At 55.9% G+C, this 14993-nt stretch overlaps 1 protein-coding gene across 1 annotated transcript; it reads left to right on the plus strand.

Moving 5' to 3' along the window:
* Positions 1-930: 930 nt before the first annotated feature.
* On the plus strand, positions 931-7415 carry LOC128976275 (glutamine synthetase). The gene is made up of 6 exons (XM_054393457.1): positions 931-1099; positions 1669-1830; positions 3475-3621; positions 4492-4619; positions 6535-6734; positions 7094-7415. The coding sequence occupies exons 1-6, from the start codon at positions 934-936 to the stop codon at positions 7413-7415; spliced, it is 1125 nt and encodes a 374-aa protein (XP_054249432.1). The 5' UTR covers positions 931-933.
* Positions 7416-14993: the final 7578 nt, after the last annotated feature.

Here is a 14993-nt window from a genome sequence, read left to right on the forward strand (position 1 = left end):
AAGGCAGTCTGCTCCTGGGCTTGCCAACCCTTTTGGGGAAGATATTGTTCCTGATGTCCAACCTAAATCTCCCCTGGTTCAATTTCAGGCCACTTCTTCTCACTCTCTCATCTGATACTAGAGAGAAGAGACCAACCCCCACCTCACTGCAACTTCCTTTCAGGGAGCTGTAGAGAGTGAAGTCTCCCCTCAGCCTCCTTTCCTCCAGGATGAACAACCTCAGCTGCTCCTCCCCAGCCCTCTTCTCCAGACCCTTCACCAGCTTCGTTGCCCTTCTCTGGGCATGCTCCATCCCCTCAATGTCCTTGCAGTGAGGGCCCCAAAACCAAACCCCATACTCGAGGTGTGGTCTCACCAGTGCTGAGCACAGGGGTATAACCCCTGCCCTGGTCACGCTGTTCACACCATTGCTCATCCAAGCCAGGATGCTGGTGGCCTCTTGGCCACCGGGCACACAGTGGCCCCTGCCCGGCCGACCATGCTCAGTCCCTGCTATCGGCCCATGCAAAACAGTTTTCTCCCCAGTCACCGGTGGGTGTCAATAAGGAAACGTCTCAGCCGTCCTCCACTCACCGTTCTCACCCCGGCTCGGCCCAGCCCCGCCCCGCCAGCCCTCCCCCGCCGCTGCTCCCGGGGCGGGGGCGGGGGCGGAGCACGGCGTCGACCGGAGCCGCCCCGGGGCGGGCACGGGCTGCTATAAAGCGCGGCGGGAGCAGGCGTGGGGGGCTTTGGGGCCGGTGAGCTGTTGAGGTGCGGGTTCGAGTCCCCGGTGGGGTTAGGGTGGCCGGGCCGGCGACCGCTGGGCAGCGTTGGGGGGTGTTTTGTGGGAGAGCTATTTTGTGGAGTGATTTTGGGGGAGGGGGTTGTTTGTAGAATGGATGGGGGCGAAGGGGCTGAGGATGCTGACCTGCGGGCTCTGGCAGGGCCGTCGCCATGTCGGTGTCACACAGCTCCAGGCTGAACAAGCTGGTGCGGGAGCAGTACATGAAGCTGCCCCAGGACGGGCTGGTACAGGTCACCTACGTCTGGATCGATGGCAGCGGCGAGGGTGTGCGCTGCAAGACCAGGACCCTCGACAAGGAGCCCAAGAGCATCGAAGGTAATGCCACAGCTTCACCCCGCAGACGGTGGGTGGCATGGTGGAGGGGCCCGAGCATGGCCGGAGAGAGAAGTTGTGGTGCGCTCTGGGTGGTGGGAGTTGGTGCTTCTCTTCCTGGTGGTGTGACATCCGCTGCGGTTGTCTCACCGGGCTGTGTCCAGTGGCAGGTACATATCTGTCCTGCATCACTGCGGTTTGCTTAATCCCTAAGATCTGTTATTAATGCTGGGTGGAGAGGGCACAAGAGGAGGAGATCCTTGCCCCTTTCCACCGGGCAAACAGGCATGAAGACCTGTTGGCATCCGGATGGGGTTTGGCAGAGGGAGCTGAAGTGGTCAGGGCCGATCCTGGCTGTGGCCCGATGGTGCTGAGGGGGTGAACATGCTGTATCTCGGGGAGCACTGCTGGGCTCCAGGGATGGGCAAGAAAAGCTTTGTGGCCATCGTTCCAAGGCACTTGGTGCCCTCTGGGTACTCCATCCTGGGTCTTAGCCACGGGGACTTACCACAGTCCATATGAGAGACATTTTCCCAATCCTGCTGCTTTCTCTGTCCCCTGCTGCCTTGCAGACGTCCCTGAGTGGAATTTCGATGGCTCCAGCACGGCACAGGCTGAGGGCTCCAACAGTGACATGTTCCTGGTGCCAGTCCGCATGTTCAGGGACCCTTTTTGTCTGGACCCCAACAAGTTGGTGCTTTGCGAAGTGCTGAAGTACAACAGGAAACCTGCAGGTGAGCACCTCCAGCACACGCTCCCCAGCTCCCAGGGGGCACCCCCTCATTATTTAGGGTACCCTCTCTTCAAGGAGCTGCTTGCTCTGAGCTGCTGACACTGGGGAGCGCCTGGCCCGAGGCTGCAGGATTCAAGCAGTGCTGGTGGTTGTTGCTTGCAGGAACATGTTCTAGTGGTGCAGGGTGAGGAGCAGAGTCGGGGAGCGAGCAGCCCTTGCCAACTCGAGTGTGCCGAAGGTGGCACCTGGGTTCTGAGCCTCAGCACTCCCAGCCCCCAGGGCTTGCCATGGGGGATCTAGAGCTGGAAGTGGCAGCAAGGTTTAATGTGCCAGGTCATGGCTGCTCTCCTCGCTGATGGCTGGCTACAGAAAAGGAGGGAGAAGGTGCTGCTGTGGCGTGGGCTGGCTCGGAGTGACCTTTTGCAAGCGACTCCGGAGCGAGCTGGCGCTCGGCCTTATCGCTCCAGGCAGAAGGCTGTGGTCCCGGTGTCTGTCCAGTCTGTCTGATAAAGCCACAGACAGAGGAGGGGGAGCTGGTTTGCAGGAACTGTGACGGGCTCTTTGCCGGCCAATAGCCGGTGATTTGCCGGAAAAGTGGAGCCGCGTCCCTGCAGGGGGTGTGGGGGGAGGGGGACGGCGTCTGCGGGGTCATGCACACAGCTGCGGCGAGAGGAGAGGCTGCGGGCAGCGATGGTGAAAGACGGAGCTCGTTCCTCTTTAGACAGTGTCGAGCCTTCCGTGGGGGGAGAGTCGGGGTTCAGATTCCTGCTCAGCAGTTCCTCTACCAGAGCAGTTGGCTTCCTGGCCCTGGAGCTCCTGGGGATGGAGCTGGGACAGAGCGCTCAGCCCAGAGCCCCACGGATAACCTCTGTTCAGGGTGGGAACATCCATGGATGTTAAGGGCTCTGTTGAGGAACTGCCTTCCCCACTTTTCCCATTGGTGCAAGGGAGATGTCACTGCCCCTCTCCAGCCCCAGGAGCTGCTCTGGAATATTTTACTGTGATCTAAAAGGAAAATTTGCAGCCCAGAGGCTGCTGGTCCTTGTGACAACAGTTTTTCAGCTCTTTTCCCCTGCTATTTCAGTCCAGGTTCTCGTTCCCCTTGCCTCACATGTTGTCCCATGGCAGAAGGATCCTCTATGTGCCTGGCAAAGCCCCCATTGCCCTGAGCACTACGAAGGACCAAGTCAGGGCCAGCCAGCTGGGATGCAAACCAAACCACAGGGCTAGAGAAAGATAAGGGTAATTAAAGCTGAGGCTGGTAGAAAGAGGATGGGGGTGAGGTAGTGATGGAAGATGCATAGTCCCTGTTTCCAGATCTGCTGGATGCCTGTAGGGCAGGACTGGGGTATGGCTCCTGGTGTCTTAGTGTGTAAGAGGAGGATGTCCATGAACCATCAGTGGTGGCTTGTGCAGGATGCTAATTAAACCTCTGTGGCCTGATGCTGTGGTTGATGGAGTAGATCTGCAATGAGGAAACTTGTGCAGGGAGCCTTGCAGGAAGAGGTTTCTCTCTCCAGTTTACTTAAGGCTTCTGTAGGAAGCACTTGGCAGAGGTGGAGTCTTGAGCTCTGACTGGGATGAAGCAGAGGGTGGTGGGTGCCTGCCCATAACATGGGTCTAACCTGGACCTCTTTGCTCCCAGAGACCAACCTGAGACACACATGCAAGAAGGTCATGGAATTGGTTAAGGACAGCCACCCCTGGTTTGGGATGGAGCAGGAGTACACTCTACTGGGCATCAACGGCCACCCCTACGGCTGGCCTGACAATGGCTTCCCCGGCCCACAGGGTGAGTGCTCCCTCCCTTCCCCAGCCCAAACTCTCCCCTCAGCTCCCACCCTGCTGCCTGGAGGATGGCACTCACCTAATGCAAAGCCTGCTCCCCAACCTTGGGTGCAGCTTTCCCATCGTGGCTGCCACCAGGCAGGAGCTGGGATGAGGTTGGGAGCTGTTTATTGGCAGGACTGATGCCCTGTGGCTCACAGGAGCTGGCAGTGCCACCTCCACCAGACCCTGGCTGTGCAAACAGCTCAGCTGCGTGACTTGTTTGGCAAGAGCTGGAGAAACCTCCCCCCTGTGGCCCTTTGGAAAGGTTCAGCCCATTGTGCCCTCCTGCAGCAGGGAGTGAGCTCCAAATGTCTTCTGCTGCCTCCTGGGAGAGGGCCAGGCGTTTCCCAACCTGACTGCATCAGCCTTGGTGGGGACCAGAGCTTTCAACATCTCCCTTCCCCCAGGCGAGGAGGAGATCTTCCTCTGACCTGCTTGAATGAGGAAGAGCTGTGTAAAGCCTCAGTGAGCTGAATTTCCTGGCCATGAACAATGCCAACTTGTCAGAACAATCTTGGATGCTTGATGTGCTCCAAGGGTCAGCAAGGTGCTGGAGGGCAGAGCAAGCCAACCTCTCCTTATCTTCTGGCTACCTCCCAGCTGATGTGTTACAAGTCCTGTTTAACTGCCTAGATAAGGCTGAGGTTCCACAGCTGAACTGCTCATGCTGCTGGTCCTGGAGCAGGGATTGGTGGCTCAATGCCTCATGGAGGGCAACACCATTTAATTCCCATAAATCCTCTTGCAGCTGTTGGCTGGTACCTGTCAGGGGTGGGATTGTGCTGCAGTGCTATCATTGCTCTTCAAAGCTTTACTCTTCTTTCCTTTCCAGGCCCCTATTACTGTGGGGTTGGAGCAGACAAGGTGTATGGGCGTGACATCGTGGAGTCCCACTACAAGGCCTGTCTCTATGCAGGGGTGAAGATCTGTGGCACCAATGCAGAGGTGATGCCCTCCCAGGTATGTGTGGACAGCCCCTGTTTCACTGAGGGATGTGAGTTACCATGAGGCTGGAACACCTCAGCACCTCCAGCATGCCACATCCAGGCACTCCCTACAGTACATCTCCATGGGAGCAGTGGCACTGCTAGGAGGCCAATATACATGGTTAGAGAATGGTGAGGAGCAGCTGAGGGAAACTGGGGTGGTTTAGTCTGGAGAAAAGGAGCCTGAGGGGAGATTTCCTTGCTCTCTACAACTCCCTGAAAGGAGGTCATTGTGAGCTGGGTGTTGCTGTCCTCTCCCAAGTAACAAGTGATAGGACAAGAGGGAGTGGCCTCAGGTTGAGGTTGCGTGTTAGGAAAATTTTTGTCACTGATAGGGTTGTCAGACTCTGGAACAGGCTGCCCAGGGGGGTGGTGCAGTCACCATCCCTGGAGGTGTTTAAAAGCCCTGGGAATATGACTGCCCTGGGAAGCCCTGCTTAGGAATATGACTCAGTGGTGGACTTAGTAGAGTAGGGTTAATGGCTGGATTCAATCTTGAAGCTCTCTTCCAACCTAAATTATTCTATGATTTTTCCTCCCTGCCCCAGTGTGAGAATCCCTGCTCTTTGGGGCAGGAAAAGTGAAATCACAGCTGAGGCAAACTGCAGGAGAGCTCCTTGCAGAGCTGGGCCTCAGCTCTGGCAGCCCTGTGGGGCTGGATGCTCCCTTGTGCTGTCCTCCCTCCACAGAGCGAGGGTACAGGGAACAGCATGAGCCAGGATGGGCTGTGGGAGCAGCATGTGGAGCGTTGGGTGCCTGTCCTCTGCTCCTCTACCCCAGAAGCTGGGAAGCTGAGTGGGACATGGCCTTGGGAAGAAGCTGGGGGGGATTTGGGTTTATTCAGGAGTTAGCTGGAGGCAGCCCCTGATCGCATTAGTGAGTGGCCAGACTGGCTGACGGCAGCTTGGTCCTGCAGCCATGAGTGGCTGGCTCCCTGCTGCTGATGTGGCAGTGATAAGCAGGGGGCTTATCTGCAGGGGGGCTGAGGCAGGGCTTTTAACGACCCTGCTGTTTGCCATGGCTTTTCCAGGGTCCTTCCTGGTGACTTTCTGCATCCTGGGCTCTTTCTCTGGCTCAGCCAAGCTGTGCCACCAGCCATGAATGTGTCACCCTCTGCTTAGTCACTGGGTAGCACAACCCTGGCTCCAGTCAGGGAGGGAACAATCCAGGGTCCTTGTTTGTCCCCTGCCCTGTTTGCAGTGTGGGTTGGGGGATCCATATTCAGCCTGGAGAAGAGAAGGTCCCAGGGAGACCTTAGAGTGGCCTTCCACTACCTGAAGGGTGCTGCAGGAGAACTGGGGAGGGACTTTTGACAAGGGCTGGGAGTGACAGGACGAGGGACAATGGCTTTGAGCTGAAAGAAGGGAAATTGAGGCTGGAGGTTAGGAAAGAATTCTTTAGAGTGAGGGTGGGGAGATGATGGAACAGGTTGCCCAGGGAGGTTGTGGATGCCCCATCCCTGGTGGTGATCAAGGCCAGGCTGGATGAGGCCTTGAGCAACCTGGTCCAGTGGGAGGTGTCCCTGCCCATGGCAGGGAGTTGGAACTGGATGATCTTTGGTGTGCCTTCCAAATCATTCTGTGATTCTCTAAGGGATCCTCCACAACAGCAGCTCCAGCACCATCCTTTAAGGCAGGTGTGGTGCTTATTTACCTCTGTTTGGATTAAACCCCTTCTGATCTGCTCGATTTGGTCACGAGCAGTTTGTTCCCATTTATCTTTGCATGCCAAAGCTCTCCTGTTGCTTAACTTGGATGCTCCTCACCCCTGTTGATGGTTCTCAAGGGATAAAGCTCAGCCACACCCCAGGCTGGCAGCCCTCGGTGAGGGGTGGCTGAGGAGGCAGGAACCTGCCCATCCTGAGTGGTGCATCCTCTTGTCCTCTCCAGTGGGAATTCCAGGTGGGCCCATGTGAAGGCATTGAGATGGGAGACCACCTGTGGATGGCTCGGTTCATCCTCCACCGTGTCTGCGAGGACTTTGGGGTCGTGGCTACTCTGGACCCCAAACCAATGACTGGCAACTGGAACGGCGCTGGGTGTCACACCAACTACAGCACCGAGGAGATGCGGAGAGAAGGGGGTCTCAAGTGAGTCCTGGGGGCTGCACCCGAGGGGCTTGGGGTGTCCTTGGCCATGTAGCAGCTCCCTGTGCCTGCCCTGGGGTGTGTGTGCCCACCCTGTGTCCCCATGGGACGTGTGTGTGCCCCCCCCACCCCCGTGCCCCTGTGGTGCTTGTGCCTCTGTACCTGTCTGGTTGCCCCAGGCCCGGCTCAGGCTGCCCCAGCTTGGTTCGGTTTCAGGGCAGGTGCTTTGTGAGAGTGTCCCCTGGGCTGTTGTCCCCCACAGAGGGAGGGCATGGCAGGGGGGTGCCACTGGGGGGAACACCCCTCCCCCCCACCTCGAGAGGGACCTGCTGGCAAACCCAAGCCCTGCTCCTGTGCCGCAGACACATCGAAGCTGCCATCGAGAAGCTGAGCAAGCGCCACGACTACCACATCTGCGTCTACGACCCGCGGGGCGGCAGGGACAACTCCCGGCGCCTCACCGGCCACCACGAGACCTCCAACATCTTCGAGTTCTCCGCGGGGGTGGCCAACCGCGGCGCCAGCATCCGCATCCCGCGCCAGGTCGGCCAGGACGGCTGCGGCTACTTCGAGGACCGGCGGCCGGCCGCCAACTGCGACCCTTACGCCGTCACCGAGGCCATCATGAGGACCACGGTGCTGAACGAGACCGGGGTGGAGACCAAGGACTATGCTGCCCACTGAGCTGGTGGGGTGGGGTAGGGTGGGTGGAGGTTTCTGTTTCCACACTAAGCTTCTCCCGTGGGATTTGTGCCTCTGCGGTGTCCTCGGCTGCAAGCTCAGACTCTTTAGGAACCTCGCTTCTGGTTTTGTGAAATGTGGCCTTAGAAATATCTATAAATATTTTATAGCCAGAGGGAGGGCCTCAACTTGTTTTTCTCGACCACTGTTTTGATTTGGGTTTATTTTTTGTTGTGTTTTTTTTTCTCTTTTATGTTTTTTTTGTGTATTTTTTTTCTCCTGGTTTTAGGTTGTATGAAGGGAGGTTGTTTTGTTTGTTTTCTGTTTTGTTGTTTTATTTTTTTTAACCCTTGGATTGTATTTCCTTCCTGATGGACTTTTACACTGTGATGTATATAGATCCCTATGTGGAAGCTGCAGCTGCTGCTCTTTGCACCTGGGGAGGGTGGGTGCTGTATTTCCATATCTCTGTTGCAAGGAAGTGATAATAAATGCCCAGGCTGCGTGGCAGCTGGGTTATGCTGTGCTGGGGGTGTTCGTCTTATAGCTTCTAGAGCTCCATGGAGGATTTGATGTGGGTCTTGCTGATGGGTTGCAACCACCAAACAGCCTGCACCAGCCCTGGAGGAATGGAGATTCATAGAATGGTTTGGGTTGGAAGGCACCTTAATGGTCATCCAGTTCCAAATACCCTGCCACCAGCCCAGGTTGCTTAAGGCCTCATCCAGCTTGGCCTTGAACATCTCCAGGGAAGAGGCATCCACAGCCTCCCTGGGCAACCTATTCCCAGTGTCTCCCCACCCTCACTCTCAAGAATTTCTTCTTAATCTCCAGTCTCATTCTTCCCTCTTCTAGCTCAAAGCCATTGCCCCTTGTCTTATCACTACAAGCCCTTGTAAAAAGTCTCTTCCCAGCTTTCTTACAGCCCCCTTCAGGTGCTGGAAGGCCACTCTAAGGCTTCCCTTGAGCCTCTTCCAGGCTGAACAGCCCCAAGTCTGTCCACCCTCTCCAGCCCTCTGATCATCTTTGTGACCTCTTCTGGACCCACTGGAACAGCTCCATGTCCTCCTTGTGCTGGGAGGACCAGAACTGGACACAGCACTCCAGGTGGGGCTTCATGAGAGCAGAGCAGAGGGTGAGAATCATCTCATTTCTCTTGCTTGGAGGATCCTTGGGACAGGTGCCTTGGGGGGCTGCCTTGCCTGGTTTGCTGGTGGCCCAGAGGCCATCTCCTTCCATCGTGATCCCCTGCAAGGCAAACAGAGCAGCGGAGGCTGAGCAAACAGTGGCTGGGGCAGCAGCTGGCGGCGTTTACACAGGGTGTGTGCTGATGACTCAGCAAAGAACCCCTGCTGGGCACAGCCAGCAGCAGCCTCCCCTCCAGGGACATCCTCGGGGGAGGGAGGGGAACCCCTCTGCACAGGGACATCCCCCTGCTGCACCTCTGGGCCATGCCACTGTGGGGCCATGGAGCAGCTCCTTGGGCTGGAATCTCTTTAGAAGGTGGAGGGAGGGTTACAGATTGTATTCACAGGGTGAAACCCCCAGGTAGGGCATTGCCATGTAGTGTGGTGTCAACACCCTCTTGCTCTCTGCACTGTGTTTGAGCCTCTTGGCTCCTCACTCCAAGGATATTGAGGTGCTGGAATGTGTCCAGATAAAGGGCAATAAAACTTGGGGAAGGGTCTTGGAACACAGGGCTGGGGAGGAGCAGCTGAGGGAGCTGGGGGTGTTTAGCCTGGTGGAAGAGGAAGCTGAGGGGAGACCTCATTGCTCTCTACACCTCCCTGAAAGGAGGTTGCAGTGAGGTGGGGGTTGGTCTCTTCTCCCTAGTACCATGTGATAGAAGGAGAGGAAATGGCCTGGAATTGTGTCAGGGGAGGTTTAGGTTGGAGATGAGGAAAAATTTCTTTGCTGCAAGAGTGGTCAGGGATTGGCACAGGCTACCCAGGGAGGTGGTGGAGTCACCAGCCCTGGAGGTGTTCAAGAAATGTGGCCATGGTGCTTTGGGACATGGTTTAATGGCCACGGTTGGGTTGATGGTTGGACTGGATGCCCTTAGAGGTCTTTTCCAGCCTTTTGGAGTGCCTCCATGCTGAAGCTGTGGGGAGGAGCTGGATGCAGGCACAGGGGACAGCTTTCCACTCCCAGGAACACCCTGAACAGGTAGGTCAGATCCCTGGGAAAGACCTGCAGGATGTGACCCAGCTGCAGTCACCCACAGGTGGGGTTGCCTAGAGCAAGGGAAGCAGCAGCACGAACAGACAGGGGACATCATGTGTGCTCCAGTGCACCCATGGGGATTTTGAAACTGGGTTTGTTTATCTTTCAGTCTGATGCAGGTGAGAAGCTGGAAGGGAGGACCTGGAGTCCCTCCTGAAGGTGATGGTGCTGCCAGCAGAGTGAGGGCAGCAGGAGCTGGGAGGTGGCTGTGCCCATGTCACAGTCAGCCACGAGTCCTCTGTGTCTCTGAGCTGTTGAAGAACAAACGTAACCCAGTCCCCACCCTGGGAAGGACAAATTTTCTTTCTAGTAAATGCTGTTCAAGATGTTTCATGTTTTCCATCAAAGCCACACTGCTGTCTTGTTTCCTCATTCCTCTGATGGCTTTCATGGGTAATTTGAGCACTGGGACAGCGACTGCTGGAAGCAGCTGGAAAATCCATAAAGGACTAAATCTGGAGCAGGAAGAGTGATGTTTGTGTCCCCAGCTGAACCAGTGGCTTAAAGTGCTTCAGCCCTCCTGGTGTGCTGTGCAGCCCTTCTGAATTTGGGAATGGTGTATTTGGGAATCCCTGTAAATATCTTTGGCTGGAGACAGAACCATGCTGCCTCCGACCACTTTGGACCTGCTGATGGAGGATTTTCTTCTTCCATGGAGGGCAGTGAAGCTCCAGGGAAAATCACAAAATCCCAGAATCAACCAGCTTGGAAAAGACCTCAGATCAAGTCCAACCTATTACCTAACACCTCCTGACAACTAAACCATGGCTTCAAGTACCACATCCATTTTTTTTTTTTTTTTTAACACCTCCACCACCTCCCTGGGCAGCACATTCCACTGGTCAATTACTCTGTGAGGAGAAAGTTTTTCCCAGAAAGAGTAACTGAGGACTCATATCCAGGGGCTTTTCCCTGAGCTGGCATCAGCCCTGGTCACCATTCACTGGAGATGCTGCCTGCTGGTCTCCATGTAGCTGGAGCTGCTGTGTGTGTGGACACTTCCATGCTGCCCTTTCCCAAAAGAGATCTTCTTGCTTGCACTTTTTGAGGTCAAAATGGGCCAGAAACCACATGTCAGGGTTGTTTTTTCTCCTAAAGCAGGAGTGATTCCCATCAACCAGGGAAATGAGGACACAGGCAAGTTCCCACTCCTGTCAGTGCTCTTTTAGAAACAAGACCTTTGCCAGCAATCTCCTTTGGGTTTTCTTTCAGTGTTGCTGTTTGCTGCTGTCAAAGGTGGCTTCTTGGGTTCAGCCAGTGGAGCAGGTGCTGTGGTGGGGAGGTGATGTCCCTGTCCCTGTCCCCATCCAAGGCTTGGATAGTGCTGGGAGGTGATGCACAGAACTGTTTTGGCTGGAAGAGACCTCTAAGATCACCAAGTCCAGCACTGCCAGGTCACCTCTAAACCATGTCCCTCAGCACTACAGCTACAGGTCTTTTCAATTCCTCCAGGGATGGGGACTCCACCACTGCCCTGAGCAGCCTGGTCCAGGGCTTGGTGCTGGGCTGCAATGGATGGGAGCAGTGCTGGGACCCCATGTGGAATCTTCTCCAGTGAGGCTGCTGGGGTGCAAGCTACTGCAGTTTAGGTAATGGTTCCCAAGCGCTTTCTTGATGGAGAGCCCCAAGGGGTCTGTGCTGGGGGAGGACAGGCCTGACCCCTTGCAGCCCCTTGCTGGGGTCCTGGCTGGAGCCAGGCTGCATTCTGCAGAGCTGCAGGGTTGCAGGTCCTGGGGCTGGGGAGCTGCAAGAGTGGCAGGTCCTGGGGCTGGGAGCTGGAAGGTGGCAGGTCCTGGGGCTGGGAGCAGGAAGGTGGCAGGTCCTGGGGCTGGGGAGCTGCAAGAGTGGCAGGTCCTGGGGCTGGGGAGCTGCAAGAGTGGCAGGTCCTGGGGCTGGGGAGCTGCAGGGTGGCAGGTCCTGGGGCTGGGGAGCTGCAAGAGTGGCAGGTCCTGGGGCTGGGGAGCAGGAAGGTGGCAGGTCCTGGGGCTGGGGAGCAGGAAGGTGGCAGGTCCTGGGGCTGGGAGCAGGAAGGTGGCAGGTCCTGGGGCTGGGGAGCTGCAGGGTGGCAGGTCCTGGGGCTGGGAGCAGGAAGGTGGCAGGTCCTGGGGCTGGGGAGCTGCAGGGTGCCAGGTTTTGGGGCTGGGGAGCAGGAGGAAGGTTTGGGGTCTGGAGGAGCTGCCTGGGGGGTTGCTGCCCTCCTCAGGCACAGCCGCATAGAGCAGAAGTGGGCTTGGTCCTGCTTGCCGCGGCCAGGAGGGGAAGGTTAGCTGAAGCCTGCTTTCCAAGAGAGCCATGTCCAGAAGCTTTTAAATTTTTTTTTCTTTTTCTTTTTTTTTAGGTTCTGAGCATGCCCACACCTCAGCCCCCTTCAGGAGCACCCTACACTCTCAATTGGCTGGACAGCTGTCCCCACCCTTACCAAATTTTGCACGTCAATCCTGGACCGCTTTGGGTTGGAAGGGGCTTTTGAAGGTCATCTGGTCCACCCCCCCTCCAAACGCTCCTGGAGCGCAGCAAATAAATCCCCCTCGGGGCTCTTTCCTGTGCCCATCCCGCACCCCCTGGCCTGGAGGCACACTGCTGAAAGGTGCCTTACCCCTGGCGACAGCTGTCCCCGGGGCTGTGACCCAGCAGCAGGCTCCAGCAGATGGCTCCAGTGGGCTGCCGAGCTGGGAGCCGGGACCAGGCTCCCGCTGCGGTGCCTTCCCTCGCTGCCACCACCAAGGACATCAGCGAGGGAGGCAGAGCAGAGGGGGACACCCAGGGTGGGCCAGCATTGTGAGCACCCCACGGCAGGGAGCAAGGACGTGGGAGCTTTGCAGGTTTTTCTGTCTTCAGACCTCTTTTTGTCACTGTAAATTCCAGCACTTGGAATTCAGTCTAGGCCTTCAGGATTAATTTAGTTTTTTATCCCCCAATCCTTTTATAAAGAGGACATTAGAATTCCAATTCTGGTGCTAACAATAGCATTACCCAAAGCTGCTGGCCAGAAGTGGGAAGCTCTGGGGAGAATAAAGACCTCAACTCAAATGTCAATAATAACTTCTTTTATCCCCTCCCTGTCTTCCAGCCTGCACAATCTGCTTGGGTCTCTCTATCTTAATGAGCATTAAAATGGTTTCAAATTAGACCTACAGAAAATTGAATTATTTTTTCCCCCTCTGAGAAGCTCAGTCTGGCCTTTAAAGGCCAGTGATCATATTTGGGTTTTGTATAAAAGCATCTTTGATCTCAAAGGCTCTCAGCTCATCAAGAGATACAGCTCATTACCAGCAATTCACTGCTCCTGCTGCTGGAATGCAGCCACAAGTGGAGGGCACAGGTGGCATGGAATGGTACTGGACATGCCAGGAGAAGAGTCAGGGAGAGGTTTGGTCAGGAGGTCCTTGGTCCTGGCCCCCCACTAGCCTTGTGTGGCTTTCCTGGGTTGCTCACCCAGTGAGTATGGCTGGCAGTGGTCAAAGAATAGAACTGTTTAGGTTGGAAGAGGCCTTTAAGATCATTGAGTCCAACCTTTAACCCAGCACTGCCAGGTCACCACTAAACCATGGCCCTCAGCACCACATCTCCACACCTCTTAAACCCCTTTGGAGATGGGGACTCCACCACTGCCCTGGGCAGTCTGATCCAGGGCTTGACAACCCTTTCAGGGAAGAAATTGTTCCTCATGTCCAACCTAAACCTCCCCTGGTGCATCTTGAGGCCATTTCATCTTGTCTTCTCTCTTGTTCCTTGGGAGAAGAGACCAACCCCCAGCTCACTGCAACCTCCTCTCAGGGAGTTATAGAGATCCAGAAGGTCTCCCCTCAGCCTCCTTGTCTCCAGCCTGACCACCCCCAGTTCCCTCAGCTGCTCTTCCCCAGCCCTGTTCTCCAGACCCTTCACCAGAGTGGTTGCCCCTCTCTGGACCTAATCACTCCACCTCCCCCAGGCTGGTGCTGGGTATGCATCCAGCTGCTTTCACCCCAGTTTGATCCCTCAAAATATGGGAAGAAAGAGCCCCAGGACCTCAGCCCTGGGTGAGCTGTTTGGGGAATGCTCAGGGACACCCTGGGTGAGAGCAGTGTCTTGCTGAGAGGGGGATTGTAACAGTGTGAGAGCTGAAATCCCCCTCCCACACCGACAGTGACCAGGCTAGCTCAGTCTGGAAGCAAATGAAGCTGCATCTTACAGGCAAAACTAAACCTAGGATGAAATGCAATGAGAGTGGCTGAGAGCAGCCAGGTGGAAAGGGACCTGGGGGTGCTGGGTGACAGCAGCTGAACATGAGCCAGCAGTGTGCCCAGGTGGCCAAGAGAGCCAATGGCATCCTGGCCTGCATCAGGCACAGTGTGGCCAGCAGGAGCAGGGAGGTCATTGTACCCCTGTACACAGCATGGTTAGGCCACACCTTGAGTCCTGTGTCCAGTTCTGGGCCCCTCAGTTTAGGAAAGATGTTGAATTGCTGGAGCATGTCCAGAGAAGGGCAACGAGGCTGGGGAGAGGCCTTGAGCACAGCCCTGTGAGGAGAGGCTGAGGGAGCTGGGGGTGTTTAGCCTGGAGAAGAGGAGGCTCAGGGGAGACCTCATTGCTGTCTACAACTACCTGAAGGGAGGTTGTGGCCAGGAGGGGTTTGGTCTCTTCTCCCAGGGAACCAGCAGCAGAACAAGAGGACACAGTCTCAAGCTGTGCCAGGGGAGGTTTAGGCTGGAGGTGAGGAGAAAGTTCTTCACAGAGAGAGTGGTTGGCCATTGGAATGGGCTGCCCAGGGAGGTGGTGGAGTCACCATCCCTGGAGGTGTTCAGGAGGGGATTGGACGTGGCACTTGGTGCCATGGTTTAGATAGTCATGAGGTGTAGGGTGACAGGTTGGACTCAATGATCTTGGAGGTCTCTTCCAACCTGGCTGATTCTATGATTCTATGATTCTATTCTATGAATCTGTACACATAGACACTATTCACAACATTTACAAACAGGTGCAATCAACAGAAAAACACAACCAGGCCCCCTGTCTTCCCCCTCCCCTACAGGGGCTGTGCTTCTTCCCTGAGGGGCCTCCCCCCCAGCCAGAAGGACTCTTCCCAAAGCCCCTTGGCAGAAGGCAGAGAGTCAAGAAGCAGAGAGGCTGTTAGACTGAGCTAGTCAAGGTCAGGGTGTGGGGCTGTTGTCTTCAGCCAGAGAAGGTGGCAGACTGAGAGCAGACAGACTGCCAGAGTGCCTGCCTGCCCCCCTGTCCCCTATCTTGTTTGGAGTAGAGATTCTTAAACATGTCTCTCTCTCCAATGGAAGTGTTTAGAACAACCATTAATTAGCTTTCTTACACCCAAGACTGATTTGTTTCCGTTCTTTTACTTTCTCTGCTTGAACTTTGTGAAGA

The sequence above is a fragment of the Indicator indicator genome, chromosome 28 (genome assembly GCF_027791375.1).
Source record: "Indicator indicator isolate 239-I01 chromosome 28, UM_Iind_1.1, whole genome shotgun sequence".
Lineage (NCBI taxonomy): Eukaryota > Metazoa > Chordata > Aves > Piciformes > Indicatoridae > Indicator > Indicator indicator.